Source organism: Erythrolamprus reginae, chromosome 1, assembly GCF_031021105.1.
Source record: "Erythrolamprus reginae isolate rEryReg1 chromosome 1, rEryReg1.hap1, whole genome shotgun sequence".
In the NCBI taxonomy this organism is placed as follows: Eukaryota; Metazoa; Chordata; class Lepidosauria; order Squamata; family Dipsadidae; genus Erythrolamprus; species Erythrolamprus reginae.
In genome coordinates, this window is record NC_091950.1 from 375,331,528 (window position 1) to 375,356,444 (window position 24,917).

At 38.6% G+C, this 24,917-nt stretch overlaps 1 protein-coding gene across 2 annotated transcripts in view; it reads left to right on the top strand.

The window, feature by feature from the left end:
* Nucleotides 1-24,917, top strand: part of NPHP1 (nephrocystin 1) — a 41,937-nt gene that overhangs the window by 8,434 nt on the left and 8,586 nt on the right. For both annotated transcript variants that reach the window (XM_070734651.1, XM_070734652.1), the window contains exons 9-18: nt 1,306-1,390; nt 2,326-2,420; nt 5,864-5,992; nt 8,719-8,793; nt 11,419-11,526; nt 12,926-13,008; nt 19,125-19,201; nt 19,711-19,810; nt 21,193-21,305; nt 24,664-24,737. In XM_070734651.1, the coding sequence (XP_070590752.1) occupies nt 1,306-1,390; nt 2,326-2,420; nt 5,864-5,992; nt 8,719-8,793; nt 11,419-11,526; nt 12,926-13,008; nt 19,125-19,201; nt 19,711-19,810; nt 21,193-21,305; nt 24,664-24,737 (939 nt within the window). The remainder of the gene's footprint in view (nt 1-1,305; nt 1,391-2,325; nt 2,421-5,863; nt 5,993-8,718; nt 8,794-11,418; nt 11,527-12,925; nt 13,009-19,124; nt 19,202-19,710; nt 19,811-21,192; nt 21,306-24,663; nt 24,738-24,917) is intronic.

The window sequence follows — 24,917 nt, forward strand, 5'->3', positions numbered from 1 at the left end:
AGAGCAAACTTCTGACTTTATTGTTACCGTTGAATGCACAAGCTGAAAATATTTACACTGAAATAAATATTCATAGCACATTATTTATTCAGAGTCAATTACCACCTTAATTTTTAGTGTGACTTTGGAACAGTATTGCTGAAACTTTCAGAAGCAGATATTTCATTAAATTTTTTAAAAAATGAAATGGGACAATTTCTTCATTAACATGGGAAAGTGAATGACAAGAAGATAACAAAGCAGTCTGGGCAAGAGAAATAAGGTGGTGGAGGTCAATAGCAAAATAAACAGAAGGATAGCACTAGAAAAAGAAAATGGAGCAGCAGGTATAGAACACACAGGCAGAATAAAAGGAGCTTTCCTTAGCAGGCATCTTGCTGAGTGTCTTTTGCCATATCCACTGTTGGGAATAGAAGTAAACTGAAAATCAGCAAATCATGGATAGATCTTGACAGCTTCCCTGGAACTGAAGCAGATTGGAGTTACATTGGTCAGGACATCAACATACCATATTTTTGAGAGAATAAGATATACTCCCCCCCCAAATTATTTTTGCATAAGATGCAAACTTGGGTGCATCTTATACACCGAATGGAGCCCCACTCAACCACCCCCAACCTTTGGCCTCTATACTGCTCAACAAAATAAAGGGAACACACAAATACCACATCCTAGATCTGAATGAATGAAACATTCTCATTGAATATTTTGTTCTGTACAAGGCTGAATGTGCGCAACAGCATGCGTGAAATTGATTGTCAATCAGTGTTGCTTCCTAAGTGGACAGTTTGATTTCACAGAAGTTTGATTTACTTGGAGTTATATTGTGTTGTTTAAGTGTCCCCTTTATTTTTTTGAGCAGTGTATTTAAATAATTGTGAGGAGTTAGTGTGACTACATTTAAGAAAACCTTTTGGCATTAATATACTGTCATAATGTACATTTCTCCAATTCTTTGCTATTTCTATGGGTCAGACACAAATGCACAGAAATACACTGCTATATGTCATCTGTACTGCTGTTTGTTGCTTGCTGTTTGCTGGGAGAAAGACCGATCCCCCCTTGTTTTCCTCCCCCAAAACTAATGTGTGTTTTATATTCTGGTGCATTTTATATTCCGAAAAATATGGTAACTAGTGCCACAATATAAAGTGGGTTATCTTTTCCACATTCCTGCAAGCAACTATAGTTTGTTCATGAAGCTCATAATACAGTACAGTACTTCTTTTTTTGCTATCTTTCCCTTTCTACTGACTCAAACGGGCTTTCCCTTAATCAATAAAATATCTCTGTCTAAATGAACAGAATAATACCTTAGATGCCCTGACAACTATGGGAGCAGTGCCTGCTGGATTTCGACCTTCAACACTTGCACAGCTCTTGGAGGAAGGTAGATTTCCTACAAAATTATAAGTCAGATGTGATTCTTCTAAGGACAACTGAAGCTTGATAGGACAACATTAAATATTGTATAATATGATGACCATAGTTCCCTCTAAGCTGAGCAGTGAGCAATCGCTCACTTAAAAATCATCATCAACTCAGAGTTTTCCAAACCTGCCCAGAAGCCGAGAGGGAAAGAGTGAGAGGGAAGGAGAGAGAGAGGAAGAGAGAGAAACAGATAGAAAAAAGAGAGGAAGGAAAAGAGAAAGAAGAAGAATGGGAGTAAGGAAGAGAGAAAGAAAATCAAAATCTAGTTTGAAACTAGCTCAACTATTTAAGTGGCATTTTGATATTGATAGAGTTGCCCTATTATGAGCTCACTGGTATAGACACACAGTATTTATTTATTTATTTATTTATTTATTTGTTTGTTTATTTATTTATTATTTCTGTGCCGCCCAGTCCCGAAGGGACTGCCGCTCAGACACTATACTTTTCCGCCCACCCCCCAAAAAAATTAGAGGGAACACTGATGATGACATTACAAAATGGAATCACAAATTGTTGGTTTTAATTCTATTTGAGTTGATTTATTATTTCCCTTTAGATTTTGGAGAGCAATAGTGATAGAAACTGTACAACAGAATTTAAATGCTACCTTCCTATTAAAATAAAGTTTTTTAAACTATATATTTTACAATATAAATCGTGAATAAAAGAAAAATATTTGAAAATATGTCATTTACCTAAATGTGTTAAGTGATTGGTTCAGCTTTTTGATTAAAAACCCCCTATTATCTTTGAATCAAGCCACATTTATTTAGTTCATAAATTATAAAAAACATAGCTTTAGATATGGAAATTCTAACTATCAAAGACTATGTACCCAGTAAGCATAAAGGGTGAAGGGAAATTTAAATGTGTACCTCTATTTTTTTCTAGGAAATAGGTTTCAGGCATCTTCATTTCTTCAACCCGTGCTTACACCTTCCAATCTTTCTTTCCAAGATCTGATATGGAGCCCTGAAAAAGGCAGTGTAAGTACTTGTTCTTAAAAAAGACACATTAAGGCCAGTGTCTTCAAAAAAACAGATGATGAAGAAATTGGGTGTAATGGTGCAAAAGCATGGGAAGAATTGTAAAGCTTCAAGGCTAAAAGATTGAATATGTTTTTACATGAATGTAAAGGGAGTGAGAACAAAAAGGGAGTTCTAATACAAGCAGGGAAATATGACATTATTGATTGTATATGGAAAACTGAGAATGGAAACCCTGGAATAAATGTCTGGGTGAATAAGGAAAAAGAAACATTGTCACTGTTGTGTGTACTATAGATCACCCAATTAAGCAATGATATAGATGAAATCATCACAAATTAGATGCCCATAATGCATCAGAGATGAAATTCAGCAGGTTCTGGAGAACCGATAGTGGGAATTTTAAGTACAGTGATCCCTCGATTTTCACGATCTCGATTTTTGCGAAACACTATATCGCGATTTTTCAAAAAATAATAATTAAAAAATACTCCCCGTTTTTTTTGCTATACTGTACCACGGTTTTTCTCACCCGATGACGTCATCCGTCATCACCAAGAGTCACTTCTCTGTCTCTTTTTTTCTATCATTTCTCTCTTCCTTCCACTCTTCTCTCTTTCTTTCTTCCTCTCTCACACTCTCTTCCTCCCTCTCTCATCTCTTTCGGGGGGGCGGCGGGCGGGCGGGTGCCTACAGGGGACGGTGGCCGCCAGCGCTGGACTCGGCGGTGAGAGGGGCGGTAGCGGTGAGCGAGCGGGTGGGCGGGCGGGTGCTTACGGGGAATGGTGGCCGCCAGCGCTGCTGCAGGAGGACTCGGCGGTGAGAGGGGCGGTAGCGGCGGGCGGGCGAGCGGCGAGGATGCTGGAGGCGCTGCCATTGGCCGGGAACATGGCGCTGAACAGGAACCACTTGCCCGGTGGCGGGGTTGTCCCGCCCCACGGGGAAAGTAAACGGAGCCGAAGAGGTGCTCGGCTGGCAAGGGGCGGCAGGAGGGAGAGTTTGGCCGGGCGGGGTGTGTGTTTGTGTGGTGGGGGAGAGCTTGCGTATCTTCGGGGATGGCGATACGCAGGCGGAGCGTTTCCATCTGCTCCGCTGGGACGGGCGCCTCTAAGCCCAGTGTCTGCTTTCTCTCCCCGGGAACCGCCTGCTTTCCTCCACTTCGAGCGGGGCGCCTGGGCTCCCGAGTACCCGCGTCTTTTCCATCACCCGGAGGAGGAGTGCGACTTCTGCCCAAGTGTTAAAGAGGGCGTGGAGGGCTTAACCCGCGTCGCTCCCTCCCTCCTTGCTATCCCCGGGACTTCGACTCTGGGTGGGGAAGGCGGTGATAGCGGCAAACGGCAGACAGGCGAGCGACAAACGGCGGGTGCTGGGGGGGCGGGGGCAGCCGGCATTCAAAGCAATCTGTCGGCTTCCGCACTCTCGTCGCTCCCCGCCTCCACCATCTGTGCATGCGCGGCCATGGGGAAAAGGCACGCATGCGCAGATGGTGTTTTTACTTCCGCACCGCTATATCGCGAAAAATCGATTATCGCGAGGGGTCTTGGAACGGAACCCTCGCGATAATCGAGAGATCACTGTAGTTCGGATAACCAACAAATTCCACCTCTGGCTGGCCTCAGAGTGGGCTGGAAAAGGAGATTTTGCAATATCCTTCCCCTGGAGTGGTGTGGGAATGGAGATTTTGCAGTATCCTTCCCCTACCACGGCCAACAAGCAACGTCCACAGAACCGGTAGGGACAAATTTGGAATTTCACGCCGTAATACATCTATGAAACATACAATTGTGGTAATAATTCTGCCACATGAATCAATTCTGCCACATGATTCCCAGCGACTGGTTAGATCCCACAGAGTTGGCCTTCTCTGGGTGCCGTCGGCCAGACAATGTCGTCTGGCGGGGCCCAGGGGAAGAGCCTTCTCTGTGGCGGCCCCAGCCCTCTAGGATCAGCTCCCTCCAAAGATTCGCACTGCCCCCACCCTCCTCGCCTTTCGCAAGAGTCTCAAGACTCATTTATGTCATCAGGCATGGGGCAATTAGATCAAGCCCCCTTCCCCTATTTATGAGATGTAATGTGTGGTTGTGAATGAGTTGGCTGATTGATTTTAATATACTGTATATGGTATTTTAGTAGTAATTTTTAATCAATTAGATTTGTTGTGTTGTTTTTTGTATTATGTGAGCTGCCCTGAATCTTCGGAGAAGGGCGGCATACACATCTAGTAAATAATAATATTAATAATATGTTTCAATTACTTAACATCAATTGGAAATCCAACTCCAATATATTCTTTCAGATGACTTTATCATACAAAGGGTGGGAAAATAAATTAAGGAATTAGTTACATTGGATTTAATACATTAATTCTTATTAATGTGAATGAAAAGCTTGAGGAAGTTATAGGAAATTGGAAGAAAGTGACCATGTGGTTTTACAATTAATCATACCACAGACAGGGAGAACTGAAGGTAGTCAGATTAGCATTCTAGACTTCAAAAAAGCTAATTTCCAGCAAGAGAATAAACATGAAAGGTTTCATGCATGAAAATCATGAAGGGGAAACTCGTTGATGAAGTGTTGAAATGAGATCATGAAGGCCCAAATACAAACAATACCTGATAGAAAGAAACAGGCGAGATAGATGATGAACCAATTTGCTTGCATAGAGAGTTCTCTGATAATCACAGGGAATGAGTTTAAAAAATAAAGGGCAGGTAACAAAAACAATATCAAGAAATAATTTGAATCCAAGAATGGGGTCAGGAAGACAGAATACTTGAAGTGAATGAAAAAATAACAAAATGGATTACTGTATTTGGTATGTAGAGTCATTTTCTGAGGTGGACAGTTATAGAAAAGGAAGGGAGGGAGGGAGGGAAGGGAGGGAGGGAGGGAGGAGAAAGTCAATGAAATGATCAGTCTCATCAGTCTGATGATGATTGGCATCAGAGAGAAGGCTGATCTGCTTAATTCCAATTTTGCATCTGTTTTTTTACCCCCAAAAGGAAGAAGTGGTTAAGGCTTTTAGAAGTTGCAACCAGATGGGAGAAGAGATTTCTTAAACAAGCAATTTCTTTCTGAGTTGCAGTTCCTTAAGTGCTAAACTGAGAGTTAACAGGCTCAGCTCTGTGACATTAATTAGCTAATTGGAACTCTCCAGATGGCTGTGATTACTGCCTATAACGACCAGACTTTAATCAGTCTAATATTGAATATTTATGTTGTTAGGTATATGAAATTTAGTCATATATGTGCATACTCGTTAGAAAATGAAATTTTGTTACTATTATATTTACAATTAGCGCTAGTAGAATTGGTAAACAAGGAGCGGCTGTATAAGAATATTCTATATATGTCCATCTTTTAAACACAACAATACAATTACTCAACACTTCTGTTTTTCCAATTATTCTAAATGTTTGGTTCTATTTTATCTGTTTCAGATTCAGCCAAGGCCAACTTGGATATCACTAATTATGACTTTATGGAACTGCAAAAGCATTCCTTTCCCTGGCATTAGTATACAGGTCCTCAGTAGACATGTCCGACTTTGCCTTTTTGATGGCAACCAAGTAAGTTCAACATGTTTACCAGTTTTTCCCTGTATGTGCTACTGTTAGAATGTTACATTGAGTAGGTTTAAGTCTTTCCTTCTATTAGAGTTTTGAGTGACTGATTTGACCCTCTTTATATATTAAATATCTATCAAGTGATTCACTTGACTATAAAAATCATTGAAAGGATCTTTCACCACATTATGTTAAATAGGATTCATACTTCTAATTCACTGAACTGATATAAAGCTGATACTCTAAACCAGTGTTTCCCAACCTTTTTTGAGCCGCGGCACATTATTCATATTTTCAAAATCCCGGGGAACACTGAAAGGGGGGGGGGGGCGGGCTAAAGAAAAGTTTGGACAAAAAAACCCTCTCTCTTCCTCCCTTTCGCTCTATTTCTCCCTCTTTCTCTTTTCCTTCCTTCCCTTCTTTCTCTCTCTCCATCCCTCTTTCTTTCTTTCTCTCTTTTTTGCTCTCTTTCTCTCTCCCTCCTTCCCTTCCTCTATGTCTTTCTCTCTCCTTTGCTCTCTCTCTCTCTCTGTCTCTCTTGCTATCTCTTTCTTGCTTTTCTCTCTCTCTTGCTCTCTCTCTCTCTTTCACTGTCTTGCTATATGTCTCTTTCTTTCTCTTTGCCTCTCTTGCTATCTCTCTTTCTCTCTCTGTGTCTCTCTTGCTATGTCTCTCTTTCTTTCTCTTTCTCTCTCTCTCTGTGCCTCTCTTGCTAAGTCTCTTTTTCTCTTGCTATGTCTCTCTTTCTTTTTCTCTCTCTCTGCCTCTCTTGCTATGTCTCTCTTTCTCTGCCTCTCTTTCTTGCTCTGTCTCTCTCTCTCTGCCTCTCTTGCTATGTCTCTCTTTCTCTCTCTCTCTTTCTCTGCCTCTCTTTCTTGCTCTGTCTCTTTCTCTGCCTCTCTTGCTATGTCTCTCTTTCTCTCTCTTTCTGCCTCTCTTATATGTCTCTCTTTCTTTCTCTCTCTCTCTCTCAGCTGACTGCAAGCGGGAGCCCTGACGGCGGCAGCTGGACGTGCTGCTGGACACCGTATATGCCAGGCCCGCAGCGCCAGCATGTACGACGTCTAGCAGCACGTCCAACCGCCACCGTCAGGGCTCCCGCTTGCAGTCAGCTGAGAGAGAGAGAGAGAGCGCTCCCTCTCGCCGCCGCCATCTCCCCACGACTGCCTGCGGCCACTGCGGCCGCCCCCGCCCCCCGCTCCCATCGCCAGTGCCCTCCCGCCGGGCCACAAAGGAAACTTGCCGTCGACGCAGGAGAAGCTCCAGCTGGGCGGGGCGCTGCCGGTACTTCCGTCTTGGGGCTCCCGCTCGCAGCTGTCAACCGGCTCCTGCTCGATGCCGCGGTTTTCGGCGCTCTCCTGCTGGGTCCCAAAGAAGGAAGGCGGGGAAAAGGCGCGAAGAATAAAGCTCTCCTTCTTCCTGCCTTCCTTCTTTGGCGCCCAGCAGGAGAGCGCCGAAAACCGCGGCATCGAGCAGGAGGCGGGGGACAGCTGCGAGCGGGAGCCCCAGGACGGAAGTACCGGCAGCGCCCCGCCCAGCTGGAGCTTAGCGGCACACCTGGCCATGTCTCGCGGCACACCGGTGTGCCGCGGCACACCGGTTGGGAAACGCTGCTCTAAACCAATACTGAAAATAATTGGAGTGCCTTCTTTACTATCAATTCATTATTTTTATTTTTATTACAGACTTTTAAAAAGGAAGATTAAAATTATATAAATAAGAAAAAGAAATAAAAGAGCAAGCAAAAAGTGCAGAAACAATAAAGAAAAAGGATATCCTAAGTAGTATTTCAAACTTCTTTACATCAGTTATAAATACAGTTATAAATTTACTTCTTACTCTATGATTATAACTTAGCTCTCTTCTTTCTATAATCTCTCCTGGCTAATTATCAAAACTATAAATCATAAATTCATTTTTTTCTGTTTTATGCAAAAAGTTCATATGGGGTTTCTAGTCAACAATAAAAACATATGTTGTCTTTTCTCTGATAAAATAATTCAATTTAGCCATCTTGGCAAGTTCCATTATCTTCACCAACTATTTCATCATTGTGGATAATGCCGAGTCTTTTCAATCTCATACATACAATATCTTGTAGCTGTTATCAAAAACCCCCCAAAGTTCCATACTTTTTTCCAATTGTTCATTCGTCAATCCCAGATTAAAACCTTGATTTCAGTGGTATACAGTATTAATCTTTAAAATCCTTTGAATTAGTGCATGAATCCAAAATTTTCTGGCTTTTTTACACATCCACAAAACATAAACATGATGTCCTTTTCTCACATTTCCAATATAAATTTGACCTTTATAAATTGTAGACAGTTTCTCCGTTGACATATACCAAGATACATCATGTTGTACATAATGTAAATTTTAGTCTTTTTGATCACATACTTTCCTATTGATCCATTTAGTTAAAAATGTTAGCTATTTCATCCTACATGTTCTTGACTGATTCAAAGTTCAATGAAAGTTTATACATTTTAGCAATTACATGTTCATCATTTCAATACACATGAAATGTTCAAATTCATTCTTACAATGTTCAAAATCATATACTGTGGTCTATTTTAAATCTTTCTAATAAATTTAAGTAAGGGACAGCTATAACCTTTTGCCATCCGTACTTCTCTTGATTTTATGTTACATTCCCATTATTACTTCATTGATTTTAGATGCACTGTTAATTCAGTGGTTCTTCCCCTTGCTTTATCTTATTTTAGATTTTGAGCAACATTCATACAGTAAGAGCTACATGGCAACCAAAAAACCCCAAAACATGGACCTTTTCTCCAAGGGTAAGTATACAATATACTAGATGGTTATGATAGCAATAGCATTTAGACTTACATACCACTTCACAGTGCTTTACAGCAGCGATTTTCAACCTTTTTTGAGCTGCGGCACATTTTTTACATATACAAAATAATGGGGCACCTTGAGTGGGGGGGGGAATGGGGGGGCTAAAAAAAGTTTGGACAAAAAATCCTCTCTCTCTCCCTTTCGCTCTATTTCTCTCCCTCTTTCTTTCTCTCTCTCTCCATCCCTCTTTCTCTCTTCCTTCCTTCCTCTCTCTTTTGCTCTCTTTCTATCTCTCCCTCCTTCCCTGCCTCTCTTTCTCTCTCTCTTGCTTTCTTTATCTCTCGCTTTCTTTCTCTCTCTCTCTTTCTCTCTCTTGCTGAGCTTCGCGGCACACCTGACCATGTCTCGCGGCACACTAGTGTGCCGCGGCACACTGGTTGAAAAACACTGCTTTACAGCCCCCTCTAAGCGGTTTACAGAGAATAAGCATACCCAACAATCTGGGTCCTCATTTTACTGACCTTGAAAGGATGGAAGGCTGAGTCATCCTTGAGCCTACTGAGATTCGATCTGCCAAACTGCTGGCAGCCGGTGATCAGCAGAAATAACTTGTAGTACTGCACTCTAACCACTGCACCACTGAGGCTCTTGATAAGGTGTATTTTATCTGCTCAGAGTAGTAAGCAAGTGTAGTAGTATTGTAGTCTGTATTTTATAAATGTTCACACTCTCTGATGATAATCCCTCACAAATCTTTATAAAAATATTGATTAGATTTTATTTTTGATTCAGAAGATGGAAAGCTAAAATCATAAAAAAGTCAAAACTTTATTTCAATATCCAATATCCATATTTACCACTGGAAAAGAGGAATAGACACAATTTCAAGGGGACGGCAATTTGATTAAGAAAACCAGTTCAGGGAGTGCTCCTTTTTCAAATGAATGTGTTTTTTAAAAAAAGGAAATGCAGTTCTCCAATACAGATAATGAAACATTTATTTATTGAATTATTGTCTTAAACTTTAAAAAACATTGTTATATTTCACAGGGTTATTTAACAATGACACCCTGGGATTCTGTGACAGCTTGTTGGGGCCCATCTTTAGGAGACTGTTTTTGTGCATCTTCAGATTAATTTTGACTGGGCAACTGTGCAGTTAATGCCATGCAGTTTTCTTGGCAACATTTTTAGAAAATGTTTGCCGTTGCCTTTTTCCCAGGCCTGCAAAAGTGACTGACACAAAGTTTCTTACCTAAATCTGGGGTAGTACTCTATTCCAGTTTCTAGCCTGATACCTTAAAACAAACTGTCTTTCATTATGACAAATTAAGAGCAAAGCAAAACAAATAAGGAAAAATCTGCTTTGAACATGATGGGTTGTAGTTAGGTTATACTGAATATCATTGCGAAGGTTTCATTGTTTCGGCATTAACCAAGCTCTATTATGATCAATCAATGTCAAATGTTGGGCTGACAAGCTGTTGTGTTTTAAATATGTCAAGACTTGTTTCCCATGGCTTTATAGTTGTCCTATAACAGTGATGGCGAACCTATGGCACGTGTGCCACAAGTGGCATATAGAGCCATACGTGCACGCCGGCCAACTGATTTTCGGGCTCACTAGGAGTCAGGAAACAGGCTGTTTCCAGCTTCTGGAGGGGGTGTGGAAGGGCTGCTTTTTTTGCTCTTCTCAGGCTTCAGAACCTTTCTAGGAGCTTGTAGAGGGCGAAAATGGCCTTCCACTTTCCCGGAGGCTCTCTGAAGGGCAAAAATCACCTGTTTGGAAGTTGGGAAATGGGCCATTTCAGGTCTCCAGAGGGTATCCGGGGAATGGGGAAGGCTTTTTTCATCCTCCCCAGGCTCCTAGAAAAGCTCTGAAGCCTCGGAAGAGCAAAAAACTGGTGTGCCATTGCATGCCAGGAGCAGGGAGAGGGGTCACATGTCCTTATGCGTGTGGGTGTCTAGAATTATGGGTGTATGCATGTGACACCCCCCATGTGACCCTCCCTTTTGGCACGCAAATCAAAAAAGAAAACACAAATAAACAAAAATAAAATATAATTCTTGTGGCAGAAGTGCATCTCCATATAGAGATTTGACCTTATTTTTAGTATTAGCTGGGGTGGGGGCTTATTAAGATATACATTAAGAGGCTCAAAAGAGGCTCATTCTTTATACCTTCTAAAAATCTGTTCTGGGGGGTTGGGTGTCCCTTCAAAAAGCTGGAGAGAACGTAATGATGATAACCTTGCAAGCATTTTGAGCCGTTAGCGTTTCTTGGAATATGGCTGCATGCCTTTTTTACTCAGATATATTAAATAGCCTGTAAGCCTGAAAACAACAGTCCTCCCAAAATGAGAGGTTTACTTTAATATTGGCAATACAATTTTGAAGGGCTCAGAGGAGCTATAAAATAGCCATTTGAGGACGGGCTGCCAAAACCCCATCCCCGAGGTAGGCAATTAGTACTAATACCTACAATTACAGTATGTCAAAAAATGAGTCTAGCCAGGATTTAATTTGACCATTAACTTCTTAAAATGTTTACAAGACGGATTATTGCAGAATTTAAAAAATATTTAAAATGAAACAGGTCATTTTGTTTTGTTTGTTTGTAGGTCACTGGCATTTTACCATGTATTCTTGATGGTGATTGTTTCATTAGATCCAATAATCCATCTCCAGACATTGGACTTTTGTTTGAACTTGGAATCACTTATCAGAATGTAAGTCCATGGAGATGACTCTGTGTATGAAACTGTATTAGCAGACTATGTTGGGTGGAGAAGCAAAAGGATTACCAAGAGTTTGGCATGATAATCCCTAGGAATGAAGCAAGAGTAGATTTCAGTATTTTTAAAAAATCCACTTTTTTTGGAGTCAATGTATATATGTTCTTTGTCAAGCAGTTTATTTCTTAGGTGTTTTGTCTTGAAATTAAATATCTTCAGCGTTAGTGCTTTTAAAAGAATAAATAAAAATGCTACAAAAAATAAAAAGATGATGATAATGACATGAGACATAATGATAATGATATGAGACCTCACCTACAAAAAGATATTGACAAAACTGAACAGGTCCAAAGACGGGCTATAAGAATGATGGAAGGTCTTAAGCATAAAACGTATCAGGAAAGACTTAATGAACTCAATCTGTATAGTCTGGAGGACAGAAGGAAAAGGGGGGACATGATCGAAACATTTAAATATGTTAAAGGGTTAAATAAGGTTCAGGAGGGAAGTGTTTTTAATAGGAAAGTGAACACAAGAACAAGGGGACACAATCTGAAGTTAGTTGGGGGAAAGATCAAAAGCAACATGAGACAATATTATTTTACTGAAAGAGTAGTAGATCCTTGGAACAAACTTCCAGCAGACGTGGTTGGTAAATCCACAGTAACTGAATTTAAACATGCCTGGGATAAACATATATCCATTGTAAGATAAAATACAGGAAATAGTATAAGGGCAGACTAGATGGACCATGAGGTCTTTTTCTGCCGTCAGTCTTCTATGTTTCTACCAAGATACCCTCATTACCTCCTTTGCTCTTGTTGGTCATGAAATATCAAATACTGTTTATAATGTTTTGTGAAACTTGCTCTACCTGATACTTTGTTATTTCTAGTTTGACTAGTCATTTGGGATTGCAGTGAGGTTACAAATAGGTTTGTGCTAAGCATCACAATACTCACTATGCTAAAACCAAATAAACCACTTTTTGGCACAGTGTGATAAATGAATAGTCTGTCTGAATATGTAGGCGTGATTACCTTCTTAACAGTAATAGCCAGTAATCTCCTAAATATGATTTGTTTGCATGGCTAACTATATGAATAACAAGCTGGCATTGGTATGCATGATACCTCTCATTGATTTCTACAAACTTTCTATTTAGGGAAATTGTGAATGTAATATTCGGTGTGGGCATATTTTTTATCTTTTGGGGGCAAAAACATCAGAAAATTGCATTGCTATTCATGGTAATCTGGGAACACTTTAAGGGCTGTTAAATGGGGTTGGGGTTATAGCCATCAGCAAATAAATATAGGGCAAGTGTTGCAGAGCTAAGATTGAATTATGCCTAATCAAGTTACCTTCTAACTTCATTCTCATTCTTTTCTAGTCAACAGGTGAAAGAGGAGAATTAAGCTGTGGCTGGGCATTTCTAAAACTTTTTGATTCAAGTGGATTTCCAATTCCTTTGAAGTAAGTTTTCTTTGTGATGAGTGGAAAAAGGTGGAGCCTTAATAAGACAGTTCAGTTGATAAACGTTGTTGGATTTCCTTTTGTAATCCTGTGCCAGATGTGGAAAAAAAAAATCACATCAGTTAACCCAGAAATTCCAGTATTCAGAACTGCAAATTTTACAAGTATAAATCACATGCTTATTGGTTGGAGGAACTAAATTGTGCTTTATTTAGGTGCCCTGGAATCTTCTAACTAATATTATATATGTGGAGACTTTTGCCCAAGAATGAGGAAAATCCTCAATTGTTTCTGTTATTAGACTGAAATATTTGCAGATATGCATTTTTTCCTTTACCGAGATGAATGCAACAAATGCAATTTATGAGCAGCCAAAATCTTGAGTGTACAAAGTACACACTGATGTGAAGATCTGTGGCCATGATGTTATAGACATTATGGCAAGTTTGATAACTTTATAACCACTCCATATTGGATAGGTTGTTTACTTGAAATTAGATTTCCACTATATTTTTCTTGTTAAAAAAAACAGATTGATTTTGGAAAGTGTACTAAAAGTGACTAAAAGGGGCAGGATAAGGGAAAAGTTTAGTAAAAGTTAAAAGAACTTTCAAATAGAGGTACAGATAATCCTTGCTTAATGACCATCTGCTCAATGATCATTCAATATTATAATAGTGCTGAATTGAATGGCAAGTATGACCAGTTGTTATTATCAGAAGTAATGGCTGTTGTTTTGCTCCATGTTCATATGATCAAAATTTGGGTGCTTGGCTGTCTATCCACATTCATGACTGCAGTGTGTGCTTCAACTCAATCTACCTGCCTATTTCTCCCACCTCCCCCATCTCTGCCTTGCAGACTGCTATTCCTGCTGCTCTCAATGCTTTTATCTCTTAGCCAGCTGATCCCTATAGATTAAGAACAGATCTAGGACAGCCAGTTTCCTTATTTCTCATTCAGTCTTTTGGGAAATGAAGTGAACAAGATGACAGAAGAATTTTGCTTGACATAATTTTTCAGCACATATGTAAGTATTGGCCTTTTATGATAGATCAAGTCAGGAAACATTTATCACAAGAAATAATAGAATTCTATTGGTATGAATTATAATAAAATATTCTTCAAACCTGACAGCATTTCTCCTTTTCCCCATCATTGCGAAATCTTGAGTTTCTTTCTCATGTTGTCCTGTTTTTTGGCCTAAGTTCATATTTCTTTATTATTGCTGCTTATAATCTTCAATGCTATTCCATACTTCTCTATTACTAGAGAGTTAAAGTTTCCCATTATTACTGAGTGTCTCCTGGTTGAAACATCTATAATCTAGTCCAGAAAGACATCATTCAGATTTTTTGTTGGCCTGACTCTAGTGCAACTCTGTCTTGATACGAAATCAGGACCACAGATAAATGATTCAATCCATTGTGCTGCCATCTGTCACTTCCTCTTATTCAGTGCAGAACAGGAATCCATTTCTGGCAAAGCTTACTCAGTAATTTTCTTTAGACATTATTATTATTATTATTAATATTATTATCATCATCATTATTTATCATTATTACTATTATTACTATTATTATTATTATTATTATTATTATTATTATTATTAATTAGATTTGTATGCCGCCCCTCTCCGCAGACTCAGAGCGGCTCACAACAGCAAAACAATACAAATCCAATGATAAAACGATTTAAAACCCTTAATATAAAAACAGTCATACATCTCATACAAACTATACATAAAATGGAAACGGCCCAGGGGAATCAATTTCCCCATGCCTGGTGACAGAGGTGGGTTTTGAGACGTTTGCGAAAGGCAAGGAGGGTGGGGGCAGTCCTAATCTCTGGGGGGGAGTTGATTCCAGAGGGTCGGGGCCGCCACAGAGAAGGTTCTTCCCCTGGGTTCCGCCAGATGACATTGTTTCGTTGACGGGACCTGGAGAAGGCCAACTCTGTGGGACCTAACCGGTCTCTGGGATTCATGCGGCAGAAGGCGGTCCCGGAGATATTCTGGTCCGATGCCATGAAGGGCTTTATAGGTTATAATCAACACTTTGAATTGTGACCGGAAACTGATCGGCAACCAATGCAGACTGCGGAGTGTTGGTGTAACATGGGCATACCTGGGGAAGCCCATGATTGCTCTCGTAGTTGCATTCTGCACGATCTGAAGTTTCCAAACACTCTTCAAAGGTAGCCCCATGTAGAGAGCATTACAGTAGTCGAACCTCGAGGTGATGAGGGCATGAGTGACTGTGAGCAGTGATTCCCGGTCCAGGTAGGGCTGCAACTGGTGAAGCTGCAGCTGCTGTTCACCCAGAGTTCTAGAATCATCAGCAATGAGAAGCCTCTGACTTCTGAAGGTCCACAGAAATGTTCTACTTGGCAGCTTGGTGCTCTGTGTTATGTTACTCCATTCCCTCGACCCCCCCGTGCCCCCCCTTACCTTTTCTGTTTCATTTGCAGTTTTTTGGTAGTATTGCCCCTGTTCATATCCCCTTGCAGCTTGAGACCAGTTCCCTCCATCTCTATCATCTTCTTTGACCTTTTCCCTGAACTCTTAACCAAGTTCTATTTGCTCTTATTTGTCATTCATTCAATGATGTTTTATGTATACAATTTTCCTCTGCCGAGAGGCATGAAAATGACTTACATCAGAATGCAGTCGTATGTTTTCTTCTGACAAACCTCACTAAACCAGATTAACTCAAATTGATCTAGTCTTCTTTTGTATTCAGTATAATTAAAGCACACACGAACACACCCCAAAACTGACTAATTCTTCTTCATTATTTCCTTTTCCCACCCAAATAATATTTCTGCATTCTGCATTCAGTCCAGGGAAATTGCCATACCAGAGATCTCTGAGCTAGGCTTGGCTATTGCAGCAAAAGACATTCTTTCTAAGGCCTGTACTAAACATGTGTTGATGCATGGTCTGATTTTAATAATGTCATGTGGTAGGCATTCAGCCCTTTCATAGTTCCTAAGGGTGTTAATCTTGCTAATCTTGGTTGAAAGATGTTAAAATAATACTGTTTGAGAAGATGCCAGATGGAAATAGACAATAGTTTTCTTATTTTTAGAGTTTCCTGTATTATTGTTTTAGACCTAATTTTTAATATTATTGACTGCAGTCATAAATAAAACTTTCCTGTGTTAAACAATGTTTTTTGATATACAGGAACAATCTGTCTTTTTAGTTGTTCTAATAAAAGAGGGCTGCTTTCAAGTCTGTAAACATTGCTAATTTTGATTACATTATTCAGTTTAGACATCTCTAAACTGTTACATTCCTATGCTACAGGGATTACATTTTACATTGCTAGGAAAGGAAATTCTGTGTTCTATGATCTTGCTTCCAGGTAGCACACAATAGAAGTTTCTAGGAAAATGAGATGATCATTTTCATTGAGAGTCTAAAAGTAATGTTTGCTATGTGGTGCTTTAAGAACATAAGAAGAGCCATGCTGAATTAGGCCAAAGCCCATCGAGTCCAGCATTCTGTGTCACACAGTGGCCCACCAATTGTACATGGGGATCTTGAGCAGAAAGAGAAGGCAACCCCCCCCTTTCCCTTGACCCCCCAACAAATGGTACTCAAGGGAGTCCTGCCTGCCTCAATCAACATAGAGGTGGCACATGGACATCCATTTCAATAACCACCAATACACTTGGCATCCATGAATCTGTCTAACCCTGCCTTGAAGCTATCCAGGCTGACAGCTGTCACAACTTCTTCTGGAAGTGAATTCCATAAACCAACGGCCATCTGGGTGAAGAAATATTTCCCTTAGGGAGTGCCTCCTCGTCCTAGTATTGTGTGATAGAGAAAATATTTTTTCTCTATCCACCTTTTCTATCCCATGCATGATTTAATACACTTTGATCAAGTCACTCCTTAAATGTCGTCTTTCAAGGCTGAAGAGACCAAGGCGTTGCAACCTGGTGTCATAAGGGAGGTGTTCCATTTCTTCGATCATACCTGTTGCCCTTTTTTGCACCTTTTCCAGTTCCGTAAATAAATAAAGAACTGAATGATTCATGTTGGCATATAACTTGAAAATTCCAACACTCAGCTTTGATAAAGAACTGAAATCCTAGCCCAGGGGTGTTAAACTGGCGGCCCACGGACCGGATCCTCATGTGCAGGTCACACTCACCCCAACTTCACAAAAGGGAAAAAATGTCACAGTACATTACCTGATGGCAAGGTGACTCTGTGAGTTTGATCTGTGTCTTAGCCAAATATAAGCCCAGGATTCTGCCTGTGGATTCTGGATGCCCAATACCTATGACATCAATGAATTTTCCTTGCTCCAGATCATTTGTTTCCTAGGAAAGCACTGCTATGTAAGTGTTGGTATATAGTTTTATACATAGGGGTGCAGTGGTTAGAATGCAGTATCGCAGGCAAACTCTGTCCACTGCCAGGAGTTTGAGCCTGACTGGCTCAAGGTTGATTCAGCCTTCCATACTTCTGAGGTTGATAAAATGAGGACCTAGATTGTTATGTGTAATATGCTATTTCTGTAAACAGCTTAGGGAATGCTGTAAAAGTGCATAAATCTAACTGCTATTATGATTGCTATTTATAATTGATGATTTTTTCTACACAGGTTTTCTATAATGTGAAAATATTTTTCTTTTTTTTTAATCTGCCAGTTTTACTAATTTTATTTTTCTTATGCTTCTGGATAAGATATCATCATATTAACATCAAGCCTAAAACCAGAATAATACTTATTACTTTTTTGTGAGGAGGAAATGTCTTTTGTAATTCGCTTCATTTAGTGCTGTCATATTTCCAGTGAAATCATTTTTGTGTGTGCAATAAAACTGGCTTGCAACTTAAACATAAAATTCTAACTACCCCTAGCAGAAAGTGACAAGCAGAAGGTGAAGTTAAAAAACAAATTTCAGTTTTTGGCTCCTCTTAAATCCAGAAACAGACTTTGAGGATACTAGAAAGCAATTTCATTACCATTTACCACCAAGTTTGGGGCACTAATATAATAATAGGATTTTTTTAGCTGACATAATTCACAGTCATCATTATTAGATTGGCATTTATACATGAAATGTATCCATGTTTAGTTTATTTTAAATATTTTTTAAAAATTATTTACAAAGCCTTTTAAACTTAAAAATCAGTTTATAATATTTATCAAAAATACAATGAAATAGGATAAAAATAGATAATTCACTATGGAGATCAATTTATTTCCTAGCACATTTTTTCCTGAATTTGGAAGCTAATAAAATGAGCTTTCTTCTTTTACACCCTATTTATAGGGTTTCCCTTGTCACAATGAACCTGATCTTTTCATACGTAGTTTTTTAATCCTGGGATGTATTAAAAATATAATAAGATTAATTATTTCTGTACAAATAGCATATAAATAGACTAGAATAGAAATAAATTTAGTTTAAAATAGCTTTGCCTTAAATGTTACTCATAAATGCACCTGTGGTGTTTATATGACATCAGAGATACCTTTCAAGATTCAGCTGGTGATTCAGGGCATGATTTAGAGAATTGTGCAGGTATTGCATGCCAAGTACAAATGTCAGTATAAAAATTACATTGGAAATGAAAAAGTGGCTTAAATCCAGTTCAGTGTGAATGTGACAGGCTTTAAAAATGAAATATTACATGTGGATATAGCCCGTTCCTAAACAGAGAAGACAATGGGATGCCGAGACATGGGAGTTTTCTGAAAATCAAGTTTTGTGAGTGACAGTACTTCCTAGATTTTATGAATTCCCTTTTTTCCGCTCATAGTCTCAAGGAAGTCCTGGCCGGTCAGGGTAAAGATGCAATTAGGATATTGTTTAATTCCGGGTGTGATTTAGTGTTTCCAGAAGAGAATATTATGTGGACACTTAAAAGAAATTTTAAAAATTAAAAATCTTTGATATGGTTAGGGTAATTGTGTTTATGGAATCTTCAAGTATATGCCAACACAAATCATTAAGTCTTCCTAGTGCAAGAAAAAACCAGCTCCCTCCCCTTTAATTTCAATTTTGTAGTAATTCAGAAGAAATGTAAGTTACAGAAGAGTTTCTAAATATTTCCCTGTGTTATGTATCTTTATTTAAATGTTTTACAGAACATATGAGCTGTATTTGAATGGTGGGACTCCATACGAAAAAAGGGTAGAAGTGGACCCATCAATTTCAAGGAGAGGTATAATTTATTTTATAACAAAATAAAAAAGCAAATGAAAGGTGTCAGTTTACTTGGTCAGAAATCCTATTGTGTTTTATTCTTAGCTTTGGAAACAAGCATGAATTAAATGGGAATTGGAAGCAAAATCTCTGTCAATTGTACATAGCTTAACAGCAAGAAATATTGGTGATAAAAAAAGAAATTATTGAAATAAATAGAACCATTTATAAGGAGTAGATGAAAATGCAAAGTTGTTAAGCAGTAAAAACTATAAGAAAAAGATTTGAAATTATTTCTTGAAAGAATAGAATAGCAATATAAGTTTGTGAGGGTAGTCTATCTATAGAGATACAGCAGAAGGAGCTGAAACATGACTATAATAATTTAAAACAAAACAAGCCTGAAAATAATGAAATCAGAAAAAAAAATACTAGGTTGAGAAATGGTTGATGACTGGGGAAAAAGCCAATTTATGGGGCTTTTCCTATCAGTATGTTTGACTGTATGTATTACTTCTTTTACTAAAGCCAGCAGCAATGTTTTTCAACATATGATAACATTGAGGAAGCAGCCACAACTTCTACTGAAACTAAGGACAACTAGCACGCGATCAAAAGGCATACTGAAGTAAGTGAACACTAGTTATTTTGTGGCTCATTTTTTACTGAGCAAAAATAGATACCTATGTTATGTCTACAATAATCACATCTTCAAAATCAGTTTTGGGTTTATTTCCCCCAGAACATGTTGAAAGTCTGATAACTTGAAAAAAAGCTCTTCAATGACTGTCGTTGTCTCTATTATTACATATAAAATACTAAATGTCTTTTGTTATAAAATGTCAACTGTCTAAGTAAATGTACAAACGCAATTAAATGTACAAATTAAACAATTAAAATATTCAAAAGTAATTCATGAGTCGAGGTGGCGCAGTGGGTAGAGTGCAGTACTGCAGGTCACTAAATCTGACTGCTAGATCTGCAGATCAGCGGTTCAAATCTCATCACCGGCTCAAGGTTGACTCAGCCTTCCATCTTTCCGAGGTAGGTAAAATGAGCTATTGCTAACATGTTGTAGGCCGCCCTGAGTCTAAGGAGAAAGGCGGCATTAAAAAAGAATCGAATAAATGAATAATAAATATCACACTCTGTTTCTTAAAAATAGCCTGGTTCTTTTTCCCTCTCTAGCTTCTGCTAACTCTGAAAAATGATGCTGTTGTTTTAATAGTTGGACTAACTTAGGAGTGGGAATATCTTAAAGCAGTATAAGTATAAAACACTTATTCAATTTTTTCCCCAAAATGTGTAAAACCCTAATAAATGGTGCCATCAAACAATAGTGGAAAAAGAATGAAGTATCTCAAATTGTGAACCAGAAGAAAAAAATAGAGAAAGTTACCATGATAAAATTAGGCCAAATTAGTGTAATGCAGAACAGAACAGACAACAGTGTTTAATTAATCAATTTAATTGAACAATTAAAACATTTTAATAAAAAGTGCCCTTAGTAAATAGGTTTGCATATTTACAGTTTTAAGCAAATATGTACAAGAACAAAATGCCCTTCTTAGATTAGATATGTGTTGCTCTGAGAGAGATGAGTAATCTCTAAATATGTTAAAATAAAATATGAAAATCTAATTCTTTTTAATAAACAATACTAGCCTGATGAGATTTGATTACAGCTTTTCTCATGCACAAGAAATTAAACATCTTGAAAGAAATTTTAATGTTACCCACCGTATTGGGAGCAGAATGTTTATATTTCTCAAAAGGTAGTCTAGAAAAAAAGTATTATAGTTAGATTTTGATTAATAGAATTGCTTTGCAATTGTCTAAATTAAAAGGGCTTTTAAAAATTGTTATTTTTATGTTTAATGCCAAAATTACTAAATGATTGCCATAGCATTAATTCAGGTCAGAGAAAATGTTTATACTATGATATGCCCAAATGTCACTTGAGATTATACCTGAAATTAATGTTGCTTTTTTCCCCATTTTTTAAACCAGCCTATTACCAGACGTATTAATTGGCAGCATGTGCTATATGCATCTCATATTGTTTTATCGTCAGATCCTTGGTGATGTACTCCTGAAAGACAGACCAAATATGCAACATGCAGGTAAGAGTCGCAGCTTTGAAGAGCAGAAAATACAGCAAATACTTTCAGTACTCGGGCTTGGATTGGAGTTGCTTCCAAGTTAAAAAGATGTCCCAGTGATATTTCATGTAGTCTCATAAAACATGTTTCTTTTGCTTTCGTTGGATAGGGTCCTTTATTTTTAATGTTGTAACATAAAGTTGTGACTGTACTAATGACAAATTCCTTGTGTACCCAATCACACTTGGCCAATAAAGAATTCTATTCTATTCTATTCTATTCTATTCTATTCTTACTCCTACTCCTACTCCTATTTCTATTTTCTGTTCAGCTGTAACAGTACCTCATCTAGGTATTTACAAAATATATTGTATTTTTTGAAAAAAGTTTGGTTTTTGTTGTGGTTGGCTCTGGCCCAGCTCCTGCCCCAGGGCATGGGGAGGTGGATGCAGGGGAAAATTCAACATGTCACAGGCCTGTGATATTGCCGACAGAATCAGTTCAGAGTTTAGTTTCCTCGGACGAAGAAGAAGGTGGGAGTGACTCGGCAGAGGAGGGCTTGGCACACAGCCCAGGCAGTCAATCTCCCTTATCTTCTGTTAATTCAGATGATGACGTTTTGGACCCACGCAAGTGCAGAATTATGCGTAGAAGAGACCAAGTAAGAACATATTGCAGGAAATAAGGGAGGCCACCTCTGTTTGTGTCGGGCTCCAGTAATTAGGGCTGCTACTATAAATAGCAGCATGTGGGTTTGGCCGTTGTGGAAGAATATCTGATCGGAGTTCGTCAGGAATCTTGTGTTGCTGGACTTTGTTGCTTTTTCATGCCCTTGAAACCAAAGCAGAGCAACGTGTGTGTGTGTCTCACTTCGTTGGAAGAAGAAGGGGTGTGAAGTTTCTTCACAGCTGATAGCTAAGTACTTAATGACTGCTTAAGGGAAATTGTACAGACTACCCAGTTGTTTTGGGAAGAGTGCTCTTTGCAATACAAAAAGAGTGCTTTGTTTATTTTGAATTTTGTGATAAAGGACATCGTTTTGAATTTTCAAACGTGTGTGTGTCTGAAATTTGTACCCTTGAATTTTCGGGAGGCTCCTATCAGAGAGCCCGGCAGAACAGTTTTTAGGCATAAAACAGATTGTGGCTTGGAGCTTTGACTGGATTGCTTGAAGTTCCGCCTCTGGATGAACTGAAGCTCAGAACTTTTAAATTGTTCTGGGTTTCTTTTGAAAAATGCCGGAGCAGTATGTGTCTTATGGGTAAATGTTGTGTCTCATTTCTCTTTCCACTTTTTCCTCTACATGACCTGTGCAGCAACTCACCTGCTTGATTTGGCCAGTGCCTTGCCACTCTGCTAAAATTCAAGCAAAACATACCTGGCTGGCCTCTCTATCCCATCTCAGTCATCTTAGCATGTTTGTTTTTTGTAGCTGCTATAGATGAAGTTGCATTTTCCACAGAGTCTCTCAGTCCAGAGCACATTTTTTTCTAGAACATGAATGTTTTGAGTCTGTGCTGAAACCAAACATGTATTTCAAGTCAGTGCCTGGACAAATACGCATCTTGCAGTCTAGATAAGGACCACCTAGTAATTATGGAAATATCTTTTCTTTTTTCTTTTTATGTTTGAAATCCATTTTTGGTATGATAATGATAATGTTAAATGAAACGAACTTATTTTTCTTGAACTTTTAAAAAATATGGACCTATTAAGGTAAGTGTAGTTAGAAATACTGAGACAAAAATAAAAATACCCACCCTTATTCTAAACTGTATAACTTGTCTTTCTCGCCCATGGATTCAGCATTTATTATGCAACGTGCCATTTTTGGCAGGGGAGGAATTTGTTTTTTTAGGTTGATAGTTTCTTATGATTCCATAGCAACTCTTTTTTTCCATCATCTTTTATTTTCACAGAACTACAAGAATGAAATACTGCTTATGTCAGTATTGTTCTTATTTCACCTGTTACTGTTATTTTGGTGAACACATTGGGGTTGTATTCCAATAAAGTCAACTATAACATGCCAGCAATTCTTTACATAGGGACAGCATTTCAACAATGCTTTTGCTTAATACTGGGGTATCAAACTGGCGGCCCATTGGCTGGATGCATTATGCACAGGCCATACTACCCACAGGCCTCGCCTACTTGCAAAGGCAAAAAACATTGTGATACATCAACATGCACTATTTTATGTCACCTAAAGTTGCATTGTTACTCTAGAACAGGGGTGTCAAACTGGCGGCCTGCGGGATGGATACGTCAGGCTCATGTCACGCCCATCCCAGCTTCGTGAAGGGGAAAACATCGTGAAATATCACATAATGGCAATGTCGCATGACGAGTTTGACACCCATGCCCTAGAACAAGCAAATTACATCCAGTGTGTGCAGCTTATGAATAGAAATCACTCGTTCAATTTACCTGCTTAGCCTACTGTAGTAAGAGTTGTCAATATTTGCTCTGTTTTGTTTTTTATATTAGGAGTGGGTGACTTTTTCTTTTTGTTCTCAGGAGTCTTATTTATTATTATTTATTTATTTATTGGATTTGTATGCCGCCTTGCATATAGTGTGTCTTCAGTTATGGATCAATCCTATCTAATTTCCATCCACCTGTTCTTAATTTTTTTAGATAATATTTCCCAATATAACTCAGTTTTATGCAGGTTTTTTTCAAATATCAGTAATTTTATAAGTTACTGTGTTAATAAAATATAGGCTACAAATGCTTGGATATATTTTTTAAATTAAGAATTATTTGAAAAAGTGCATACGCTAAAAGGATAATGATTTTCCCATTAATCAAGAGCTAAAAAAAGATTATTCAAACAAAATGCATTCATTCTGTAGGTCAAAAGAGTTAGACAGCCCACTTAGTGACATTCCAGTAGTTTTTGGCTTATGTCCATTTGTTCAGCAACTGTTCAAAATTATGGTGGCCCTGAAAAAATGGACATAGAGTTGGTCCCTAAATTTCAAGCTCTCATAGCACTCTTGTGGTCATGTGATCACGATGCAGATGCTTGGATGTCCATTACTTAATTGCAGTGTTGCAGGGAGCTACAAATAATTGTCATTTGTAACCTTTCCACAAGCAAAATTAATGAGGAGGCTAAGCAGGGAAGGTTACAAGTTGCTCTGGCAAGTTATTCCCCCTTACAGCACACCTGTGCTGTAGCCTCTGCTGACCCTCCCAGGCCCTCCCTAGTCTTCCTCAGTCCACGTACTGTATAGCCTGTGCTGGGCTTACAAGGACTGCTTGTATAAAGATAATGCTTATAGATTTCTTTAAATTTCTTCTGTCATATATGCAGTAAAATGTCATTGAAACAGCCATATGAATATATTATATGTTTTGATTCCCCTTGCAGATTTGATCAGCAACCCAATTTTGGCAACTTTTTCTAAACTCATGGAACAGCCTGATATTATGGATGCACTTAGGGTGGGTAAAATGTATTGCATTGCTAAATCTGAAAATAGAATTCATATTAAATGTATCACCCAACAGGACAGGTTTCAGTTCCTTTACATATTTCTATCAACAGTTCTGAAACACTACTCCTATGATATTAACTTTGAAGAATATTTTAGAAGTAAAATATATAGAAGTTGAAGGAAAATG